General features: G+C 44.2%; 1 protein-coding gene across 6 annotated transcripts in view; it reads left to right on the top strand.

Annotated features, from left to right (window-relative positions):
* The window catches only part of ARIH2 (ariadne RBR E3 ubiquitin protein ligase 2), a 53,982-nt gene that overhangs the window by 29,963 nt on the left and 4,339 nt on the right, over positions 1–19,680 (top strand). For 5 of the 6 annotated variants that reach the window (XR_012159736.2, XM_073350882.2, XM_073350879.2 and 2 more), the window contains exons 4-13: positions 61–124; positions 2,580–2,727; positions 5,702–5,823; positions 8,606–8,715; positions 10,133–10,250; positions 14,631–14,681; positions 14,782–14,803; positions 16,755–16,906; positions 18,198–18,341; positions 18,689–18,757. Coding sequence is in view for 5 of the 6 variants with exons in the window: in XM_073350882.2 (XP_073206983.1) it covers positions 61–124; positions 2,580–2,727; positions 5,702–5,823; positions 8,606–8,715; positions 10,133–10,250; positions 14,631–14,681; positions 14,782–14,803; positions 16,755–16,906; positions 18,198–18,341; positions 18,689–18,757 (1,000 nt within the window). In the remaining variant the exon portion in view is untranslated. The remainder of the gene's footprint in view (positions 1–60; positions 125–2,579; positions 2,728–5,701; positions 5,824–8,605; positions 8,716–10,132; positions 10,251–14,630; positions 14,682–14,781; positions 14,804–16,754; positions 16,907–18,197; positions 18,342–18,688; positions 18,758–19,680) is intronic. The other variant, XM_073350883.2, reaches the window with a different exon arrangement.

The following is a 19,680-nucleotide window of genomic DNA, read 5'->3' as shown; positions in this document are numbered from 1 at the left end:
TCTTGTAAAATCAAAATGCATTTTGGTGCACGCGTTTAATTCTTAAATTCACCCTTCCAGGCACAAGTCTAATTCTGCCCAGTTGCTAGTGGAAGCACGAGTTCAACCCACCTCATCCAGACATGTAAGTAACTGGCTACTTCAGTCTGCACCACCCCATTCTAGGGTCACCTTACTCATTGCCTGGCCAGCCTCACACTAACATTTTGTGCAGACTTAGTGTTTTAAACCGTAACCCGATAACTCCTGCTGCTGTTTTACAGTGAGCCAAGATGTCTCTGGCACTTACATATAAGCCTTCATATGGCGTGGCAGTTAATGTACATGAATAACCTCTACAGATGAGTAAATCACTATAGCTCTTCAAGAGCAAGTTAGATAAAACATGGGAGTGAGTAGTTCTGCAGAATTCACACGGCCCAAGATGGCTCTTTGGGTCTTGCTCTCTGTTTGTTTGTTTCTAAAAGAGGTCTTAGGAGAACTAGGGGTTGATAGAGAAAATAAGGCCTATTTGTTACTGAAATTGGGTGTTGTCCTGAGGTGGCTGCATTGCTGTGCTTGAGGATGTTGAGGCCAATCTACAAAGGATGCTTCTTCCCAACCAGTTTCATAATGACCTTTGAACCCACAGTTTAGGTTTTGCAGCAGTGAAGAGTCTTTGGAAACTTGCCTCTCAGTTAGAAGCTTCCTACTGCATGTTTACAGGATTCATTTGCTGTGGGTGTTGCAATCCAATGGGTTATGTTACAAATAGTTGTTCTGGGAATGGATTGTGACTTGTCAGAAGCTGGATTATAGAATATTGGATCTAGAGGAGGCTGATTTTTTACAATGGGTAGTTGCTGTTGCATCTGAGTCAACTTGCAGCTAGTTGATGAAGAAGAAAAAGAAAAACGCTAAATGTGGAAGGCTGCATGGATTTAAAATAAACTCTCTAGCATATTTGGGTTCCAGATTAACTTAATCTTTATTACTCCACATGTTATGAAATGGGCCCTGAGCACTTATGAACTTTATCTAGTTTTCTTGTATTTGCTTTCATCTAGGTGCCCTCCTCTGAAATGGTGTTCTGTACCTTTGGGAGGAAGGGTGAGGTCGTTAAGGCATTGGATTAGGACTTGAAAAATCTGGGTCTAGTTCCTAGCTCTGCTACGTGCTTTGTTGGGGCAAGTCACTCTGCTTCAGTTCCCTCTACAGGAGAATTATAGTTGAAACTTTTCTAGAGAGACAGTTAGCTAGAACTGGGGAAACTGCCTGCTGCCCAAATAAATGTTTTCTTGATCTAGGCAATAAGTGATCCCTAACGCTGTTAGAGAACTCTTTTCAGCAACAATAGGAATAGGTCTCTTAGAACAAAGATGCTCCTACCGTGGCAGACGATGATGCTACAACAGAGTTATACTCCTAGTGTGGACAGGCCCTTGCACTGTCGTTCAGCAGTGGCTGTGTTCTAAGAGTGCATAGGCAGGCCTGGGAGATGAGTTATCCCATGCAGGTTTCTCTAACACCTTAAAGCTTTAGTACCTTCCAGAAAGGGATTTGCATTATGGCTTCAGTCTGAAAGGGACAAATGGGTATATAAACTTTTGCTTCCGGATGTGGAGGCAGAATCTAGCTGTAGGTGGTCCTCTGTTAACCTACTTCCCCTTCAGCTTGTATGGGTGAGATGAAACAGAACAGGAGTGGCTAAGGGCTGCATCTGTTGTTTAGTGGCTTGTTCTTCACGACCACATGGGAGATCCAGATTGTTTCCTAATGACTTGCTTCCTGGGCCAGCAGGGCCTGGGAGTAACAATAACTTTGCAATGAATACTGCCCATTCCTCCTCAGCCAGAAGGATGGTGTCTGCTGTGCAATATGTGGCACAAGTGAAGGTGAAGAGATAGGAGAGGTTCCTTGAACTTCACAGTGGTCTGGGATCTGCTTTCCCTCCCCACAAACACTGATGTGCATAAAGGTGCTACATTCGCTTGCATCATTTGTCATCTGAAATTGCTGTCCAGCTGCACAGACACTGATAGGTGAGTTCCCAGAACGACTGCTTCCTGGGATCTAGCCAGACAGTGAATGAACGAGTCCCTTTTGAATTGACCTTTGCTAACAAGGTAGATGGAAAAACTAACCGAAGAAAGAAATAATGCAATGGTGTATTTCAAAGGGATGGTTAATCTGCATTTGGTAGCGGGACAAGGATAGAGACCAGAAAAACAAATCTCCTTGTGGGTAATACACCAGATCCAACTCTGAGGCAGTCCAGTGACTGGGATGAGGAAAGTGAAAGACTTGTCTGTTGTCCTCTGACACTTAAAAGGCTCCTAAAAAGAACTAATTGGTGAAGCAGCATGCGCCTTTCCTAGATGGCTCCTTCTCCCAGCCTCTGATGAGCTGAAGCCAAGGGCAGTCTGAATTAGGTGAAGGTGAGTCTGTCCTGGGGTAAAGTTTTAGAGACAACACTGGGCTCCTTCCACAACAGTGCCATGTAAGGGCTGGTGAGGGTCATTTTGGGCTTACAGGGCCAGAAGAGCTAAGTGGTGCCAGGAACCATTTCAGCCCAACTCTGATTTGCACCTCTCTTTCAGACAATGGTACATTCCTCCCATCACTGTGCAGTGTGTATGCAGTTTGTCCGAAAGGAGAACTTACTCTCTCTGGCTTGTCAGCACCAGTTTTGCCGTAGCTGCTGGGAGCAGCATTGTACAGTACTCGTCAAGGATGGTGTCGGAGTTGGTGAGTTCAAGGCAGATGCTTTGGGTTTTTATTTGATGCATTGACCTCCTCACCTCCTCCCCCATTCCTCAAGGCGGCTGGACCAGTCACTTTAATGTCTTAATATTGAGAAAATGAAGCATGCAATTGGTCTGTATGGAAAATCAGTGCGTTAAATATTTAAACTGGCTGCTGGTTTGGACTGAATCCATAATTGCCAGGATCTCTGTAATCTTAGCCTGGTCCCTAGAGGATGCCGTTGCCTCCCAACAAGTAACTATAAATCACCGCTCCTGTGTACTTAAGTACATTTGTATATACTGATGTATTTTGAAGTGCTCTATATACTTCTAATTAAGTACTTTAAAGAGTCTGTACTTAGCACTTGGATTTAAGTACATTTTAAAGGTACTTCAAGCATACATAACTTTTTCCTAATCTGCAACTACTTCTTCAAAACAGTGTTTGTTTTTAAAAAAAATCACATCTCTCCCAACTGTCCTGGATTCTGACAGGCCCAGGACCCGTTGCCCTGACTCGGGACCTTCAGGCTCTGAGTTCTGACTGCCCAGGCTTTGTTCTGTTGGCCTGGCTGGCGCAGCAGCCAAGGAGTGTAGTGGCCCCACCACTTCACTTCTGATAGGTCACTGCAGCTGGCATCAGGGAGACTCACTGCCTGGCCCAGCCCAGCAGGGGCGGGGAGACACATACCTCTCAATGTCCTGCACAGACAGAACAGGACCAATACCTGCATCCCCTGCAGGGTGGTATAGAAAATGCTTACCACCCCCCTGGGCATGCTCCAACACTGCAGGGTTGTTGGGAAATTGGGGATATTTTTTCATGGTTATTCCTTGGCTATTTATATATATGAATACAACTTCATTGTTGCTGTTTTTTCTCTTCCACTCAGTGCTTACATCATTTAAGTAGTTGTCCATAAATTGACTTAACAATTGCAGGGAATTCAGGAGTTGGAAGTTCTTGTTCTTTTACTTATGTATTTATAAGTACTATTTCCACAGCATATGTGTACTTAAAAGTACTTCTGAAATGGTGTATTTAGCACTTATAAAAAGGACTTAAATATCAGTACTTTTGGCAACACTGCTATAAATTGGACACAGCTTTTGGTCTATATTCTCTTTCTCTCTTGCTTCATCTTTCTGATCCTGCCAGGCTGTGATCACAGGTCACTGTTGTATTAATTTAGGTGGAATATATGGTCCCAAAGAGGTAAAGGCGTTATCATGACCTTGTAAATGTCTAACATTAAACAGTTTTAAACAAGGTTCGGGATTTAGAATACAGAGACCTCAACCTGCCTACTTAGTACCATGGCACAGACATCATTAAAAATCTCTTTAGCCCTTTATTAAAAATACGGGTGAGAGGGACAAAACAGTTAAAGCATTTGAAATGTAAAATATTAAGTAAGGCTTTCATCTTAACATCTTACCCTTTCCCCTTAGTTGGACCGTCTTTAGAGGGGGAAAAACCCACATTTGAATCTCTCTTGAATGGTAATAACTATCCTTTTGGGGGAAAAGAGAAAAGTTAGTTAAGATGGGCTGGAGCAGTTGTTAAAATCTGCTCCCGTTTTCTAGAAGATGAAATAAGATGAACACACATGAAAGGGGAAGAGAAAAGAACAGCAAAGGTAGAAAATGCAACTTCTGCCTCTGATATGGACTCACTTGCAGTCTCACTGCTGGAAGAACGTAGGCATACGTGTGATCTTATCAGCAAGCCTGAGACCTGGCAAACTTGTATCAGCGTTGGGCTGTTTTAAGATATTACATTTAGCTGTCTCTTTCTGGACAGTGGCTTACAGCAGTATAGCAAAATACATAGTCTTGGCCAACTAAGCCAGACTCTTGTAAACAGAAGGAAAAAATTAGAGGGATAGGAAGGACAAGAAATAAAGTGGGGAAGGAAAAACACACAAAGGGGGGTGGGAATGTGGCACAGTTTCACATCCCAGGTGGTGGTATGGATTTAGCTTGAGCTGGTAGAGGTGGTGAATGTCATTTGGCTCCCCCTAATGTGGTCTGGCCTGGCCAGGACATCTTTCAGGATTAGGATGAAGAAGGCTCAAGGTGCAGGTGGCAACCAGGATAGTGAAGCTTGCTCCTTCCCTTTCTCTTGTCTTTCAGCCAGCCAGCATTGTGGTAGCCAGCTTGCTTCCCCCAGGGTCTCTTTTTGAGGGCTCCAAAAGGGACTGATGAGTGGAATAGCCCATCCTCTCGTTAAGTTGTCCATCACTTAGGCATAATTACTGTCCCACCAATTTTGGTTCATTGACTCCCAGACTCACATTGTTCTCGTTTTTCTAGGCGTGACCTTAACACAGTCCTGGAATTATGTTAGGAGAACTTTTTGTTTGTACTAATTCCGTTTTTCTGTCTACTTTTTGCACCTTTTTCCACCAACATTTATTTTTATAGGTTACTATGACATTTTATGAACTTTCACTCACTCCTTACAGCTGAACTCACAAGTAGGGGAAACTTGTAGGCCTGGTTATGACATCATCACTGAGGTGTTTGAAGCTGCAAGACTGTGTTTAAAGGTTGCAGTTCTCCATGAGCACTTTGGCCTCGATGTCCATTGGCAGTTGAGTGTCTAGGTATCTTTGAGTGTATTTCCACAGGCCCCCTGTGTGTTGGTGGAAGCCATCAGTAGCCATTGCTACTGCAGGTTGACTGACTTCTCACCTGACCTTCAGTTGCACAGCAGTAACTTCACACTTATAGGTGTTTTGACCGGTGAAACTGGGACTGCCCCAGATGCTCTTGCCTCCATCATCTTCCACTGAAAGCAGCTGGACTCCAGCTTTTCAGCAGCCCTGATAAATGTAACTGTTGTATCACTTGTATCAGAACAATTAATTGCACCTGAGAAGCTGTGTTGGGAACAGCATGTCTCTGATCTGCGTGCATTAGTTCCTCAGTTCATATTGCACTGTGCAGCAACTGGCCTCTTGTTTTAATAGGGGTCTCCTGCATGGCTCAGGACTGTCCACTTCGGACACCAGAAGACTTTGTGTTTCCACTGCTGCCTAGCGAGGAGCTGAAAGACAAATATCGGCGCTACCTCTTCAGGGATTACGTGGAGGTATTTTCTGCTTCATGTTCCTGTAGGTCTTTGCCATGACCATTCCCAGTAGTCAGATATTTGGGCCAAGATTTTCAAATGTGACCCGTTTGGGAGCTTCATTTTTTAGGGCCCAACTTGAGACCTCTTAAAAGGGCTTGTGTTTTTCCCAAAGTGCTGAGCACCCTCCCCTTGCAAAATAGGACCCTGTAATGCAGGGGTTCTCAAGACAAATTATTTGGTGGCCTCAGAGTGTGGCCACCAACTCTTGCTTGTGGCCACTCTTGCACTTTTTCCTAAAATATTTAAGTAGATTTAAGAAAAAGAAATAAATATGCACATACACATATCCAAATCACTGTAATGTATTTATTGCTAGCTACTAAGTCTGTTGTGAAAAGTGATATTAACAAACTGTCAAGGTTCCTTCCCCACTCTGAACTCTAGGGTACAGATGTGGGGACCTGCATGAAAGACCTCCTAAGCTTATTCTTACCAGCTTAGGTTAAAACTTCCTCAAGGTACAAACTTTTTTACCTTTTTGTCCTTGGACCTTATGCTGCCACCACCAAGCATGTTAAACAAAGAACCGGGAAAGAGCCCACTTGGAGACATCTTCCCCCCAAAAATATCCCCCCAAGCCCTACACCCCCTTTCCTGGGGAAGGCTTGATAAAAATCCTCACCAATTTGTACAGGTGAACACAGACCCAAACCCTTGGATCTTAAGAACAATGAAAGGCAATCAGGTTCTTAAAAGAGAATTTTAATTAAAGAAAAAGTAAAAGAAAAACCTCTGTAAAATCAGGAAGGGAAATACCTTACAGGGTAATCAGATTCAAAACATAGAGAATCTCTCTAGGCAAAACTTTAAGTTACAAAAAGACACAAAAACAGGAATATACAATCCATTCAGCACAGCTTATTTTATCAGCCATTTAAACAAAACAGAATCTAACGCATTTCTAGCTAGATTGCTTACTGACTTTTTACAGGAGTTCTGGCCTGCATTCCTACTCTGGTCCCAGCAAAAGCATCTCACACACACAGACAGAACCTTTGTCGTCCCCCCCCAGCTTTGAAAGTAACTTGTCTCCTCATTGGTCATTTTGGTCAGGTGCCAGCAAGGTTATCTTAGCTTCTTAACCCTTTACAGGTGAAAGGGTTTTGTCTCTGGCCAGGAGGGATTTTATAGTTCTGTATACAGAAAGGTGGTTACCCTTCCCTTTATATTTATGACACAAACATACAAGTATTGTTTTTCACAGCAGAATTACTCAGCCCTGGCAAGTCTGGGGACAAATTAAGCCCGGGATGGGAGGTCAGGGGAGGCAGAAGGGGCCAGGGTGATGGGAGTAGAGAGGTGGGTGGCCGGGGAGGCAGTGGGGATCTGTGGCTAGAGGACAGAGCCCGAAGCCATGCAGCTGGAACCTGGGACCCACCACCGCGTAGCCGGAGCCCAGGACTGGAGCCTGAAGCCCTGCCACCCCAGGGCCGAAGTCCAAAGCCTGAGCCCCGCTGCCTCTCGGAAGATGGGGAATTCACTGGCTGCCTGGTCCTCCCGCATTGTGCCCATGGTGTTTCCAGAGGGGGGCAGTACCCAACTCCTGCTTGCAGCCCCAGGAACCATCACAAAGATGGTGCATCCAGGAGCACCAGGGAGTGGGAGGGGCCTCTGCTTTGCTCCTCCCCACCCCCAATCACAGCACAGGAGGCTGTGGCTCCAAGAAAAGCCCCTGGTGGCCACATTTGAGAAATGTTGGTGTAAAGTGTCCCACCCTAGCTGGGCACCCAAAATCACTAGTGACTTGTAAAATATTGATCTTGATGTCTGGGCTTCTTGATGATGCCTCTCTAGAGAGTTCAGGGGCTAGAGATGCAGTAGCAGCTGCAGGATTGTAGCTGCCAGGCATGTTGTCTGTGGCTTGTGTTGTGGTGCAGGGCTCACTGTCCGAGTTCTCACATGATTTGCCAGAGTAAATCTTGCTCTAATGTCATCCCAGTGACTCCAGCTGGTGCTTGGCCCATATCTTGAAGCCAAGTGCTCTAGTGTTAGAGTGGAGAACTTAAGCTGAATGGTAAATATTGGTGCAAGACCAAGAAATATTTTTAGGTAGCTACAGACTTGCCCCTCATCCTGATGCAGCTGAGGTCACTATTATACAGCATTCTTTGTACGTGCCTTCGCTCTGCAAAGCTTCATGAGTCACATCTAAGCTAGAGAGAACAAGAATGTTTAAGGCAAGATTTCGAGGAAGTAACTCAGTGACTTGGACGGAGAAAGAAGTACTCTAGATGCCTGGTGCCGTGTGGGCAAATGACACCCTCTCCCCAGCAACTGTAGGGAGTCACAGGGAGGGGACAGACTAGCCATAATTGAGTAGCGGAGTCTGTGCCCTGGGGCAGCAAGGGGGTGGAATATGAGGTGTGGGGGAAGGAGTTCAAGTAGAGTGAGATTCAAGATCTGTCTGGAGTTTCTCATCATGGTCTCCTGACGTTATGGATGGGATCTTGAATTTCCTCATTTCATGACTAACCAGTGCAACCTCAACTTTGAACAAATGCAAAATATAAAGCCTCCAAATCTTTTGTTGGGACAAGCACTTAACTAATTAACCTCCTCTGCATGTAGAAGAAATTGATTGCCCACTGTTGGACATCTTCTGGTGGCTCTTTCCATTGACTTCTCCAGATCTAAGAACTATGGATTCACATTAACAAAAGGCGGGACTTTTACTCACTAAGAATGGAGATCAATATTCTCCCATGCCTATTGCTAACCTTGCCACTCGGTGTATTTGCAGAGCCATTACCAGCTGCAGCTGTGTCCCGGTGCAGACTGCCCCATGGTCATACAGGTACAGGAGCCCAAAGCTCGGCGAGTGCAGTGCAATCGATGCAACGAAGTTTTCTGGTAAGGAAGTCAAAGGCTTAAAGGCTATGAGGAAAGCATGTGGCACAGGCATATGCTCTCCTTAAGGTCACTTCATTTGAGAACAGGTCTAGTGTGTCGAAGCATTACAACTGCATTACTAGGGTTGTTTGTAACTTGAGCCATCTGTGTAATAAGGGTGTAGGCTGGGGCCTGCCTTTCAGTGGTGGTCAGTTCTTGCTGAACTCAATGGAAGCTGTGGGTTCTGAGCGCCTCTGAAAATTGGGCCCTTAGTAATCAAGGAAAACAAGTCTCGTCTAGTTTCGTCTGTAGCTTGGATTATCTACCAATTATGGTACAAGCATTGGTGAGTGATTTTGGGTACAAAGCCTTAATGACTGCTACTGCTGGGGCCTGTCTGCTTCCTGTGTTTGTATATTTATTTCTGAGCGTTCCTGTTCCCGGAGTCTCTAGTGCATTCCCAGTATCCAGAGAACCACAAAGCCAAGGGACTCCGATATCCTAACTACACACACAGGCTTCCATGGTGTGAGTGCTCCTAAATTTGCATAGAAACAGAGCGTACCATTCAGATAAGATGTCAGTTGATTTCTGTATGTGAAGTCTAGAATACTGTATCTTTAAACCTCTATGTGTGTGAGGTCCTCTCCAGCATAAGAATAAACTTCCACAGGATAGGAAAGCTAATGGTGCTTTCCTGGCTTGCAATGTCCACGAGAGGAGTAACAGAAGTGGGAGTAACATTGAAAGGGTTGCTGCTGGAGTATCTTCTGACACCCCCTACTCAAAAGGTCTAGCTGCATCTTGAGTGTCCCAGGGACAGTAATATACATGGGTTAGTAACCAAGCCTCCCAGTAGTTTCATGCAATTAACCCTGAACAGAAGCCTATTTGGAATTTATCTGGGATGACATAGGCTTGCTCCCGTTCTCTTAAAAGTGATGCTGGGGCTCCAGGGAAAAGATGATGGTGGCTCATCAGGCAGCCAGATGCTCACTTGTCTGAGAGGGAGCCCTGTAGTCACTGCCATTCAGAAGAGAGGTACTGAGGGGGGAGGGATAGCTCAGTGGTTTGAGCATTGGCCTGCTAAACCCAGGGTTGTGAGTTCAGTCCTTGACGGGCCATTTAGGGATCTGGGGCAAAAATTGGGGATTGGTCCTGCTTTGAGTAGATGACCTCCTGAGGTCTCTTCCAACCCTGATATTCTATGATATGTTAGAGTTTCAGGAGAAGGAAATGATCCTTCCCAGAAGGACCTGGCAGGAGTTCTAAAGGTTGAACACAGGCCCTCTCATTGTGGTATTTAGGAATGAACTGCTTTTTTCCTTGCACCTGTTTCCCATCCAGATCCTGGTTGTAAGGAAAGATTGACTTCTTGGTTATTAACACAATGTATTAACTCTCCTGAACACTGGAATTTCTTTCTCTTCCTGTTAAGTTTCAAGTGTCGGCAGATGTACCACGCTCCCACAGACTGTGCCACCATCCGGAAATGGCTCACCAAGTGTGCAGATGACTCTGAAACAGCCAACTACATCAGTGCTCACACTAAAGATGTAAGGGAGAGTGCCTCAACATTCCTTTCAAGCTTCTAGTCCCTGATGAGAAGAGGGGAGCAATTCTGTGCATGTTTAGCATTTTATGCTGCTTTTTTTATGTTAGTAAATTCCCACTTGGGGTTTTGGTGCAAAGAGCTTGAATACCTTGAAATCTAATGAACAAATATCTATACACTAATGCAAGAAGTATGGGGAATAAACAGGAAGAAGTAGAAATATTACTGAATAATCACAATTACAACATCATTGGCATCACGGAGATTTGGTGGGATAATTCACATGACTGGAATACTGATATAGAAGGATACTGCTTGTTCAGGAAGGACAGGCAAGGAAAAAAGGGAAGAGGTGTTGCTGTGTCTATCAGATATATACAATTGAACTGAGGTTGAAATATTTGAGGATAAAAGGAATAAAAACCCAAGGGTGATGTCATGGTAGGGATCTACTATGGACTGCCTAACTTGGAAGAAGAGGTGGGTGAGGCTTTTTTTTAAACAACTTAACAAAATCATCTGTAGCTCAGGACTCAGTAGTGATGGGGGATTTCAAGTACCTACACATCTGTTGATGAAAATAATACGGGGGACAAATTATCCAACAAATTCTTGAAATATATTGCAGACAAATTATTACAGAAGGTAGAGGAAGTGACTAGGGGAGATCTGATTCTAACAAACAGGGAGGAACTGGTTGAGAATTTGAAGGTGGAAGGCAGCTTGGATAAAAGTGATCATGAAATGATAGCGATCATGAGTCTAAGGGAATGGTAAGAGGAAAAACAGCAGAATAAAGACAATGAACTTCAAGGAGGCGAACTTTAGCAAACTCAGCAAATAGGTAGGTAATATCCTGTGGGAAGCAAGTGTAAGCAAAACCAGGGTTCAGGAGAGTTGGCAGTTATTTTAGAGAGACCCTATTAAGGGCACAAGAGCAAACTACCCTAATGGGTAGGAAAGAAAGGAAGTCTGGTAAGAGGCCCCACCCTGTCTTAGCCAGGAGATCTTCAATGACGTGAAATTCAAAAAAAGAGTTCTACAGAAAGTAGAAACTAGGTCAAATTACGAAGAATGAGTATAAAAAAAAAACACAAGTGTGTAGGGACAAAATTAGAAAGGCCAAGGCACAAAGTGAAATTAAAATAGCTAGGGACATGAAGGGTAACAAGAAAACATTTTACAAACACGTTAGAAGCAAGACCAAAGACAAGGTAGGTCCCATTACTCAATGAGGAAGGAAAGACCATAACAGAAAATGCAGCAATGGCTGAAGTGTTAATTGCCTATTTTGTTTCAGTTTTCACCAGAAAGGTTAGCAGTGATAGGATGACTAAGCTAGTGAACATCGGTGTAAATGAGGTAGGATCTGAGGCTGATTTGGGAAAGAACAAGTTAAAAATTACTTAGGCTATGTCTACAGTACAGATCTTACAGTGGCACAGCTGTACCACTGCAGCGGCGTCGCTGTAAGGTCTCCTTTGTAGCCACTCCATGCCGGTGGGAGAGAGCTCTTTTGTCAGTGAAACTTATCCCGACAAAAGTGCTAGTGGACACACAGCTTAGACAAGTTGGATGTCTTCAAGTTGGCAGGGCCTGACAAAATACATTCTAGAATACTTTGGGAACTGGCTGAAGAGATCTCTGAGCCATTAGCACTTATCTTTGAGAACTCATGGAGAGAGTGGGAGAGATCCCAGAGGACTGGAAATAGGCAAATATAGTACCTATCCATAAAAGGGGGAATAAGGACAACCCAGGAAATTGTAGACCAGTCAGCTTAACTTTGGTACCAAGAAACGGAATGGAGCAAATACTGGAACAATCATTTTATAAGTAGCTAGAAGATAAGCTGATAAGTAACAGTCAGAATGGATTTGTCACAACATATGTCAAACCAACCTAAAATCCTTCTTTGATAGGATAATAAGCCTGGTGGAGGGCTGAGGGGGAAGCAGTAGAGGTGATATATCTTGACTTTAATAAGGCTTTTGATACTATCTCACATGACGTTCGCTTAAGTACACTAGGGAAATATACCCGAGATGAACCTCCTGTAAGGTGGGTTCACAACTGGTTAGAAAGCTGTACTCAAAGCGTAGTTATCAGTGGTTCACACAGTCAAGCATGAAGGGCATATCAAGTGGGGCCCTAAAGGGATCTGTCCTGGGTCCGGTTCTATTCAATATCTTCATCAATGATTTGGAGACTGGCATAGAGAGTACACTTATAAAGCTTGCGGATGATGCCAAGCTGGTAGGTTGCAAGCACTTTGGATGACAGAATTAGAATTCAAAATGTTCTTGACAAACTGAAGAAATGGATTGAAATAAAGAAGATGAAATTCAATAAGGACAAATGCAAAGTACTGGACTTAGGAAGGAATAATCAATTGCAGAAATATAAAACGGGAAATGACTGCCTAGGAACAAGTACTGCGGAAAAGGATTTGTGGGGTTTCAATGGATCACATCATTCTGGGATGTATTAGCAGGAGTGTTGTGAGTAAGACACAAGAAGTAATTATTCCACTCTACACGGTACTGATAAGGCTTCAATTGGAGTATTGTGTCCAGTTCTGGGCACCACACTTCGGGAAAGATGTGAACAAACTGGAGAAAGTCCAGAGAAGAGCAATAAAAATTATTAAAGGTCTAGAAAACATGACCTATGAGGGAAGATTGAAAAAAATTGGGTTTGTTTAGTCTGGAGAAGACTGAGAGGGGACTGGATAACTCTTCAAGTTTGTAAAACCTTGTAAAGAGATGGGTGATAAATTGTTCTCCTTTTCCACTGAGGGCAGGACAAGAAGCAGTAGGCTTAAATTGCAGCAAGGGAGATTTAGGTTAGACATTAGGAAAAACTTCCTAACTGTCAGGGTGGTTAAGCACTGGAAAAAAATACCAAGAGAGGTTGTGAAATGTCTGTCATGGAGGTTTTTAAGAACAGGTTAGATAAACACCTGCCAGGGATGCTCTAGATTCTGGATAATACTTAGTCCTGCCTCAGCACAGAGGACTGGACTCGACGACCTGTTGAGGTCCCTTCCAGTCCTACATTTCTGTGATTCTATGGCTGACTCTATTACTGCAAATACACTTTAAACTGGGAAACCCACCTGTGTGTAGAGCTGGTTACCGAAGTGCTCCCTCTATACCCTAGTCTTCATTCTGCTAAATTCATTGCAAGCATTAATCTGCAGCTGGGTATGTTGCCCTCTAATGGCAGAGAAGCAGCACGGTGGTTGGCTCAAGCACTTGTCTGGTGTACAGCTGCAGTTAAATTTTTTTTTTTAAAGGAGAATGCTTGGATACACGAAGGGTAGATAATATAGCCCATCCCCATTTGTAACAGTGTATAGCTTTGGTTCTAACCATGGATTTCGGAGAATGAAAAGCTCTAGAGCGTCAGTTTCCATTTGTAGGATGAGGCGTTATAAGCAAAAGTCGTAGGGTTATCTAGCCTGAAGTGGGGGATGCAGTTTAAGTCTGCATAGCTATGCAGGGCAGTGTGAAAAGGAATATGCCTATTGTAAGGCCTAGTACTGTTCTGGCTGGGGGAGCCAAAGGGACTCCATGACTTAAAGGTCTTTGTCCATAACTTAGGTTTTCTGAGCACGTGATTAATTTAAAGGCAACAGATTTAGACTCAAGAAAAGGAGCTATTTATGCAGCGTGAGGTGAACCTTTGGAATTCATTGTAGCTGGATTTAATTTAGAACTTTATGGTTCAGGGAAATGGTTATGAATTCAGTGTCCTTAGTTTCTAGGTCAGAGACCCCAATATATCCAGACTGGTCATGGCAATTCTTGACTGTGATATGATTTGGTGTCTTCAGATTCAAATTGGCAAAGCTGGATTACTTCCTATAGCTATGCAAACCACGAAAATATAATAGCAGTCAAATTGTGCAGAATATCAACTGATTACCTGTGGAACAAAGAAACCTAGGTAAAGCACTGTGTAGTCAGGCAGGTGTATGATGGCTTTGTACTTCCTCTGAAGCAGTTACCAATCGGCTACTACTGAAGGCAGCATACAAAGCTAGATGGTCCTGTGGTCTGAGTCACTATGGCCAGTACTGTCTTTCTATGTAAACTGGTTGAATTGCTAAACCTGACCAGCCTGTTAATGGTAACTATTGAGACTGAACTTTGGTTCACAAGTGGTAACGCTAAGAATAATGACCTTATTCCTTGGAACTGTTATCTCAAACCACTGATCTGTTGTTGATGCCCTGAGCCATCCATCCATCCCCCCTTCATCCCATTTTAAAATGGGTTTGACAGGAATAGCATATGTGGAATAATGGAGCTGGCATTATGTTCTTAAGGAATATTACAGACCAGCTGGATCTAATTAATGCTTTTGTTTTTCCCAGTGTCCCAAGTGCAATATCTGTATTGAAAAGAATGGAGGCTGCAATCACATGGTGAGCAATCCCCTGAATACTTCAGATCTTCCTTGTCTTTAGCTGAAACCTTTCTGTCCTTTTGCAGATTGCTAATGTCTCATCTTTCCTTCTTTTTCAGCAATGCTCTAAATGCAAGCACGGTAAGTAGCAGTATCTGAAATCTGTTGGGGAAGCGGAATATTCCTTTATTACCCCGGTAGTCAATTTTGTTGTCCTAAATAGCCAGTTAACCATTTCTCCCAGTACAAATATGAAGAGGATTCTAATTACACATCTGACTTGGTGATAGAGGGTTGTTGTTTCACTTTCTATGTTTTTAACTGGTTTCTGATGCTTCGGTGGCATTTAGATTTAACGCTGTAAAAAGGTCTTCAGCTCCCTTTCTGTCATAAGATTGATGCTCCTCAGAAATGTGCTCTGGTGTTTAAAAGGTTTCCTGATGTAGTTCTTGTTTTGTACATGGATTTCTGTACCACCAGGTGAAACCACTTGCATTGTAATGGAACTCTGAGCCTTTATGTCAAATTAGCCTTACTTTATGTTCACTGATGGACAGAATTAGCCCCTACATAGACCAAACCAAAAAAGCAAGTGTAGGTCTGTTGCTGATCTCTATAACCTTATCCGCTAGACTGCTCCTCAGTCCATTCCCAAGCAAGAAGCAGCCTGGTTGTCTTCAACCCTTATCAAAGCCCTGTAAAATATCAGGAATGCAGAGCAAATGGTTTTTGTGGGATGGTAAATTTCTCTTATCCCAAAGAAGTGGGTGAGACTACCTGCTGCTGGGGCTCCCATGTTGCAGCTATCAGCCAGTAGGGAGGCTAAGGAAGATAACCCCCCTCAGAAAACATTTAAAATCTGCCCATCCCAGTTCACTTCCTTTGCTGCTAGAAGATCAGCAGGAATGGTAGTGACTCGGTGGGATGCTGTGGTATCAGGAGTAGGTGAGCAACAAGTTCCTAGATACCACAGTGATTGAAACTGGAAAGAGAGCAGGCTACCCCTTCGGTGAAATTAGCAGATTTCAACCAAACTGAATGGGAAAGGTAAGCCTTTCAGAAGCAATTTGTACAGCAACTGTTTAACCCCCATCTTTTCTCCTTCCTGACAGAACACTACAAGTATCCCACCTCTAAAACCAGGCAGGTCTGTTTTGTGGGTTTAGTTGTTGCTCTACTTTTTCTCCTTGGCTCTTTTACCTACGTCCTCTCCCTCAAGCCGGGACTACGCTGCCAACTTGTATCCGTATAGGTACGGGGCTCGGATGTGAGAAATCCACACCCCGCGCAACATAGTTATACCAGCCTAACCCTTTGTGTAGACAGCGCTGTGTCAGCGGGAGGGCTTCTCCCAGTGATAGCTACCGCCTCTTGCAGAGGTGGATTAACTAGGTCAACGGGAGAGCTCTCTCCCTTCAACGTAGGAGTGTTTTCACTTGCGTGCTACAGCAGCACAGTAGTGCTAATCCAGCGTTTCAAGTGTAGGCTTGCCCTCAGTGACTTCTCATCTGACGCCATTTCCTAAACCACTGGATATGGATAGGTGTCTTAGAGTCACACAATTTAAGGCGAGAAGGGACCCTCAGATCATCGAGTCTGACCTGTGTATCACAGGCCACCAACACCACCCACTGCGCACCCGTGAGAATTGGAAGTGGATTGTCTGTGTGGATTTGTTCACTGCTTGATCAGATTAGGATCCTTCAAATCTAATCCATCAGAGACCCATGCTGGCAACTTGCCAATAATCAGAGAGCTGCAGCTGCCCTCTTCTGTAACTGAGGTGCAGCCTGCGCAGATTGCATGTCCCAGTTTCCAACACTCCGTGTGGATCCAAGCAGTGTCTCTAACACGCTGGAAGTGATACCTCACAAGCTGCATCTCCATATTTAGATACAGACCCCCAAGACGGGGTTATATTTGGCCCACAAGCTGTATTCTGTTTTCCCCCTGGGCAAAATGGCACAAATAAACTTTACATGCTGCTTGGCTAAAGGAAACCCCTGAGACAGAGGGGCTGTTTCTCTGTAACTTGGTTTCTGGAAACTCATTTTTTCTATGCATCACAGTGATTGTGCCTTGTTCTCTGCAGACTTCTGCTGGATGTGTCTGGGGGACTGGAAGACCCACGGTAGCGAGTACTACGAATGCAGTCGGTACAAAGAGAATCCTGATATTGTAAACCAGAGTCAGCAAGCACAGGCCAGGGAGGCCCTTAAGAAGTACTTGTTCTATTTTGAGCGGGTAGGACACATCTCTTTGGCCAGAGCTGCTGTAGCCTTTTAATGTCCCTGCCGGGTGCAAAGGTCATTGCCAGCAATGTTGGTGTAAGAAACTGCACAGAGGATTCTGTACAGATGAAGTAGCTTCTGGAGTCCCAGTTTAGGTCCTGGCTTTGTTCCTTCAGACTCAAAATTCTGCCCAACAAATCCCAGCCAAGCTGTTAACTTTGCTTCTCCATTGAAGCAAACCATGTGAGATTGCTTAAGTTTCCTGATGCTGCAGAAAATCAGTATTGCCTGCATTCTTCTGTTCTTTCACAGCAGCTAGTACAATGGGATTCTCATCAACGAGTAGGGCTCCTAGGTGCTACAATGATACAAACAATACAAAATAGTGTCCCTCTACAAGAAGCTGCTATGCTATGGCAGATAGGTATCCTAGAATCATAGGACTCGAAGGGACCTCGAGAGATCATCTCGTCCAGTCCCTGCACTCATGCAATATCGCTGCAACCATTTCCTCGCAGGACCAGGGAAGTTCCAAAGCTCCTTATGGCATGAATTTGTAGGGACCAAGAAGAAACTAATCTCGGGTGTTTCAATTAAAACTCCATCATGGGGTTTAATGAAATTTTAAGGGGATTTCATGTCAAGACATGTTTAAAGAAAGGCTTTTGGAATCTGTCACTAACCGTCACAGCTCCTCTTTCCCTGCAGCAGGCATGAATAGGACTGGTCAAACTGCACAGGTCTAATGCAGCTTCTCTAGAAGAAAACACTGTAGATCCAAGGTTGCCACTTTTCTGTGAGGTCAGCATGCACTCGTTTCCTCATTCAGATATCAACAGCTGCTTATCATAGCATTAATCTAGTCTTAAAATAATAATAAATTAATAATCTTGGCTTTCCAGATCAAGGGACTCTGGGAAATGGCCAAGTTTTACAATGATGTTTCATAGCGCAGATGTGTCAGTTTTCAGTAAGCCCATGTTAAAAGTTAATCTAACTCTCTTGGCAGAGACCTCTTAAGTGGGGAAATACCCATTATTTTACTCCTTCTAGTTGCTCACAAGATGCTGATGTGACCATAGGGCATTTCTACAGAGGGGCTGGGTTTGCTCCCTGCTCTCACCTGCCTCTTACAGTGTAACCTCCATGGGCTTGCAACTAGTGGGTGCTGCCTTGCTGTGGTCCTGCCCACAGCATATGCTATCCTGCTGGACTCCAGCCCCATCTTACTTCCTGTTTGCTGGAGCGTCTATCTGTAGGTAGCAGCACTTTGATCTCATGCCCTTTTTCTTCTACTTTTGCAGTGGGAGAACCACAATAAAAGCTTGCAGTTAGAGGCACAGACATACCAGCGAATTCAGGAGAAGATCCAGGAAAGGGTGATGAACAACCTGGGAACATGGATAGACTGGCAGTACCTGCAGAATGCTGCAAAGCTGCTTGCAAAGGTGGGCATTTTTGGCTCTTTCAGTCCACAGGAGAGAGCCTACACACCAAAACACTTCCATCTGAGTAGCACACTGAAGAGGGAGGCAATTCAGAGATTAGATCTGTAAGGGATGTTATGCCCTGAATCAGACACTAACTGCCTGAGGTTAGCAGGAGGATGCCTTTTTGAGCAGGTTATTCCATAATTAGTCCTAACACGTGTTTCCTGCACCTTCCTCAGAAGCATCTGGTAATGGCCTCTGCTATACTGGACTGGTCTAGCAACTCCTGTGTCCCTATATTAGTCATAGAAATAATCTGTGCTAACAACATCCAGATCTAAAACTCTTTTCCTCTTCTGTTGTAGTGTCGTTACACCCTGCAGTACACATATCCATACGCCTACTACATGGAGTCTGGCCCCAGGAAGAAATTGGTAAGGTGTTTGCTGAGACTTCTTGGCATCTAGCTAGGGAGCATAGTGAGCTAAGCAGACACCTAGATTTGTCTCCTCAGTCCCAGAGTTTGTGTGTTTATAATAAATCCGTGTAATTACATATATGTGACGTTGAACCTCACGTATCCTCAAACTTCATAATCAGCTCAAAACCCTCCTCCTTCTGCTCCCCCTCAGATTTAATAGCAAAGTTCTTGCTGGGTGTCATTCCAGAGACGTCCCTGTTTTTACAGACTTTACTATAGAATAATACTGCAGTGTGAATGACAAACTAGTTGTCAAGCAATTTTTCTCCATAAGAATTCACATCATAAGCAAGCACATGTATCTGGAATCTGAGTTGGTTACTACTGGCTCCTATGTCCTGGGAGATGGGAGAGTCACATCAACAGGTTAACCTTTCAGGAAACTGTATCAAAAAGGAGGAAGTAAACCTCAGTGCAAGTGGTAGAGCGCTAGCCAGGGCACGCTGCCCTAGGGCGGGCTGGCTGGCAAGCCAACATCTGAGGCTCTACACGCTATTGTTTGACTTGAGTTTTGCTTTGCTGCTAGTATTTGAGATAGTGAGATCAAATCTAGCTTGGGGTTTGTCTACCTGTGCAGCAGACACACCTTTGATCACAGTGTAGACATAACCTTCAGCTAGACGTTTGCTGACTTCTGTTTTGGTCCTTCTTTCCCAAGTTTGTAGTCAGGGCAAGACAAATAAATGAACCTTACTCTTTCCACGTCTGACTGAAGCCCCCGTTAATTATAAACCAACCCAGCTGCTCAGTTGCTTACATCGCTTTACTATCAAGGGGGCCGCTTTGGTAGGCCCAACACGTGACTTAAACTAAGTGGTTTTGAGATGGGGTTTCTGGGGTAAAGTTTCCCTTTTGGTAACACCATAGTACTCAGCC

This window comes from Lepidochelys kempii, chromosome 7 (assembly GCF_965140285.1).
Source record: "Lepidochelys kempii isolate rLepKem1 chromosome 7, rLepKem1.hap1, whole genome shotgun sequence".
Taxonomy (NCBI): Eukaryota; Metazoa; Chordata; order Testudines; family Cheloniidae; genus Lepidochelys; species Lepidochelys kempii.
This window is presented reverse-complemented; position numbering and strand designations above follow the sequence as displayed.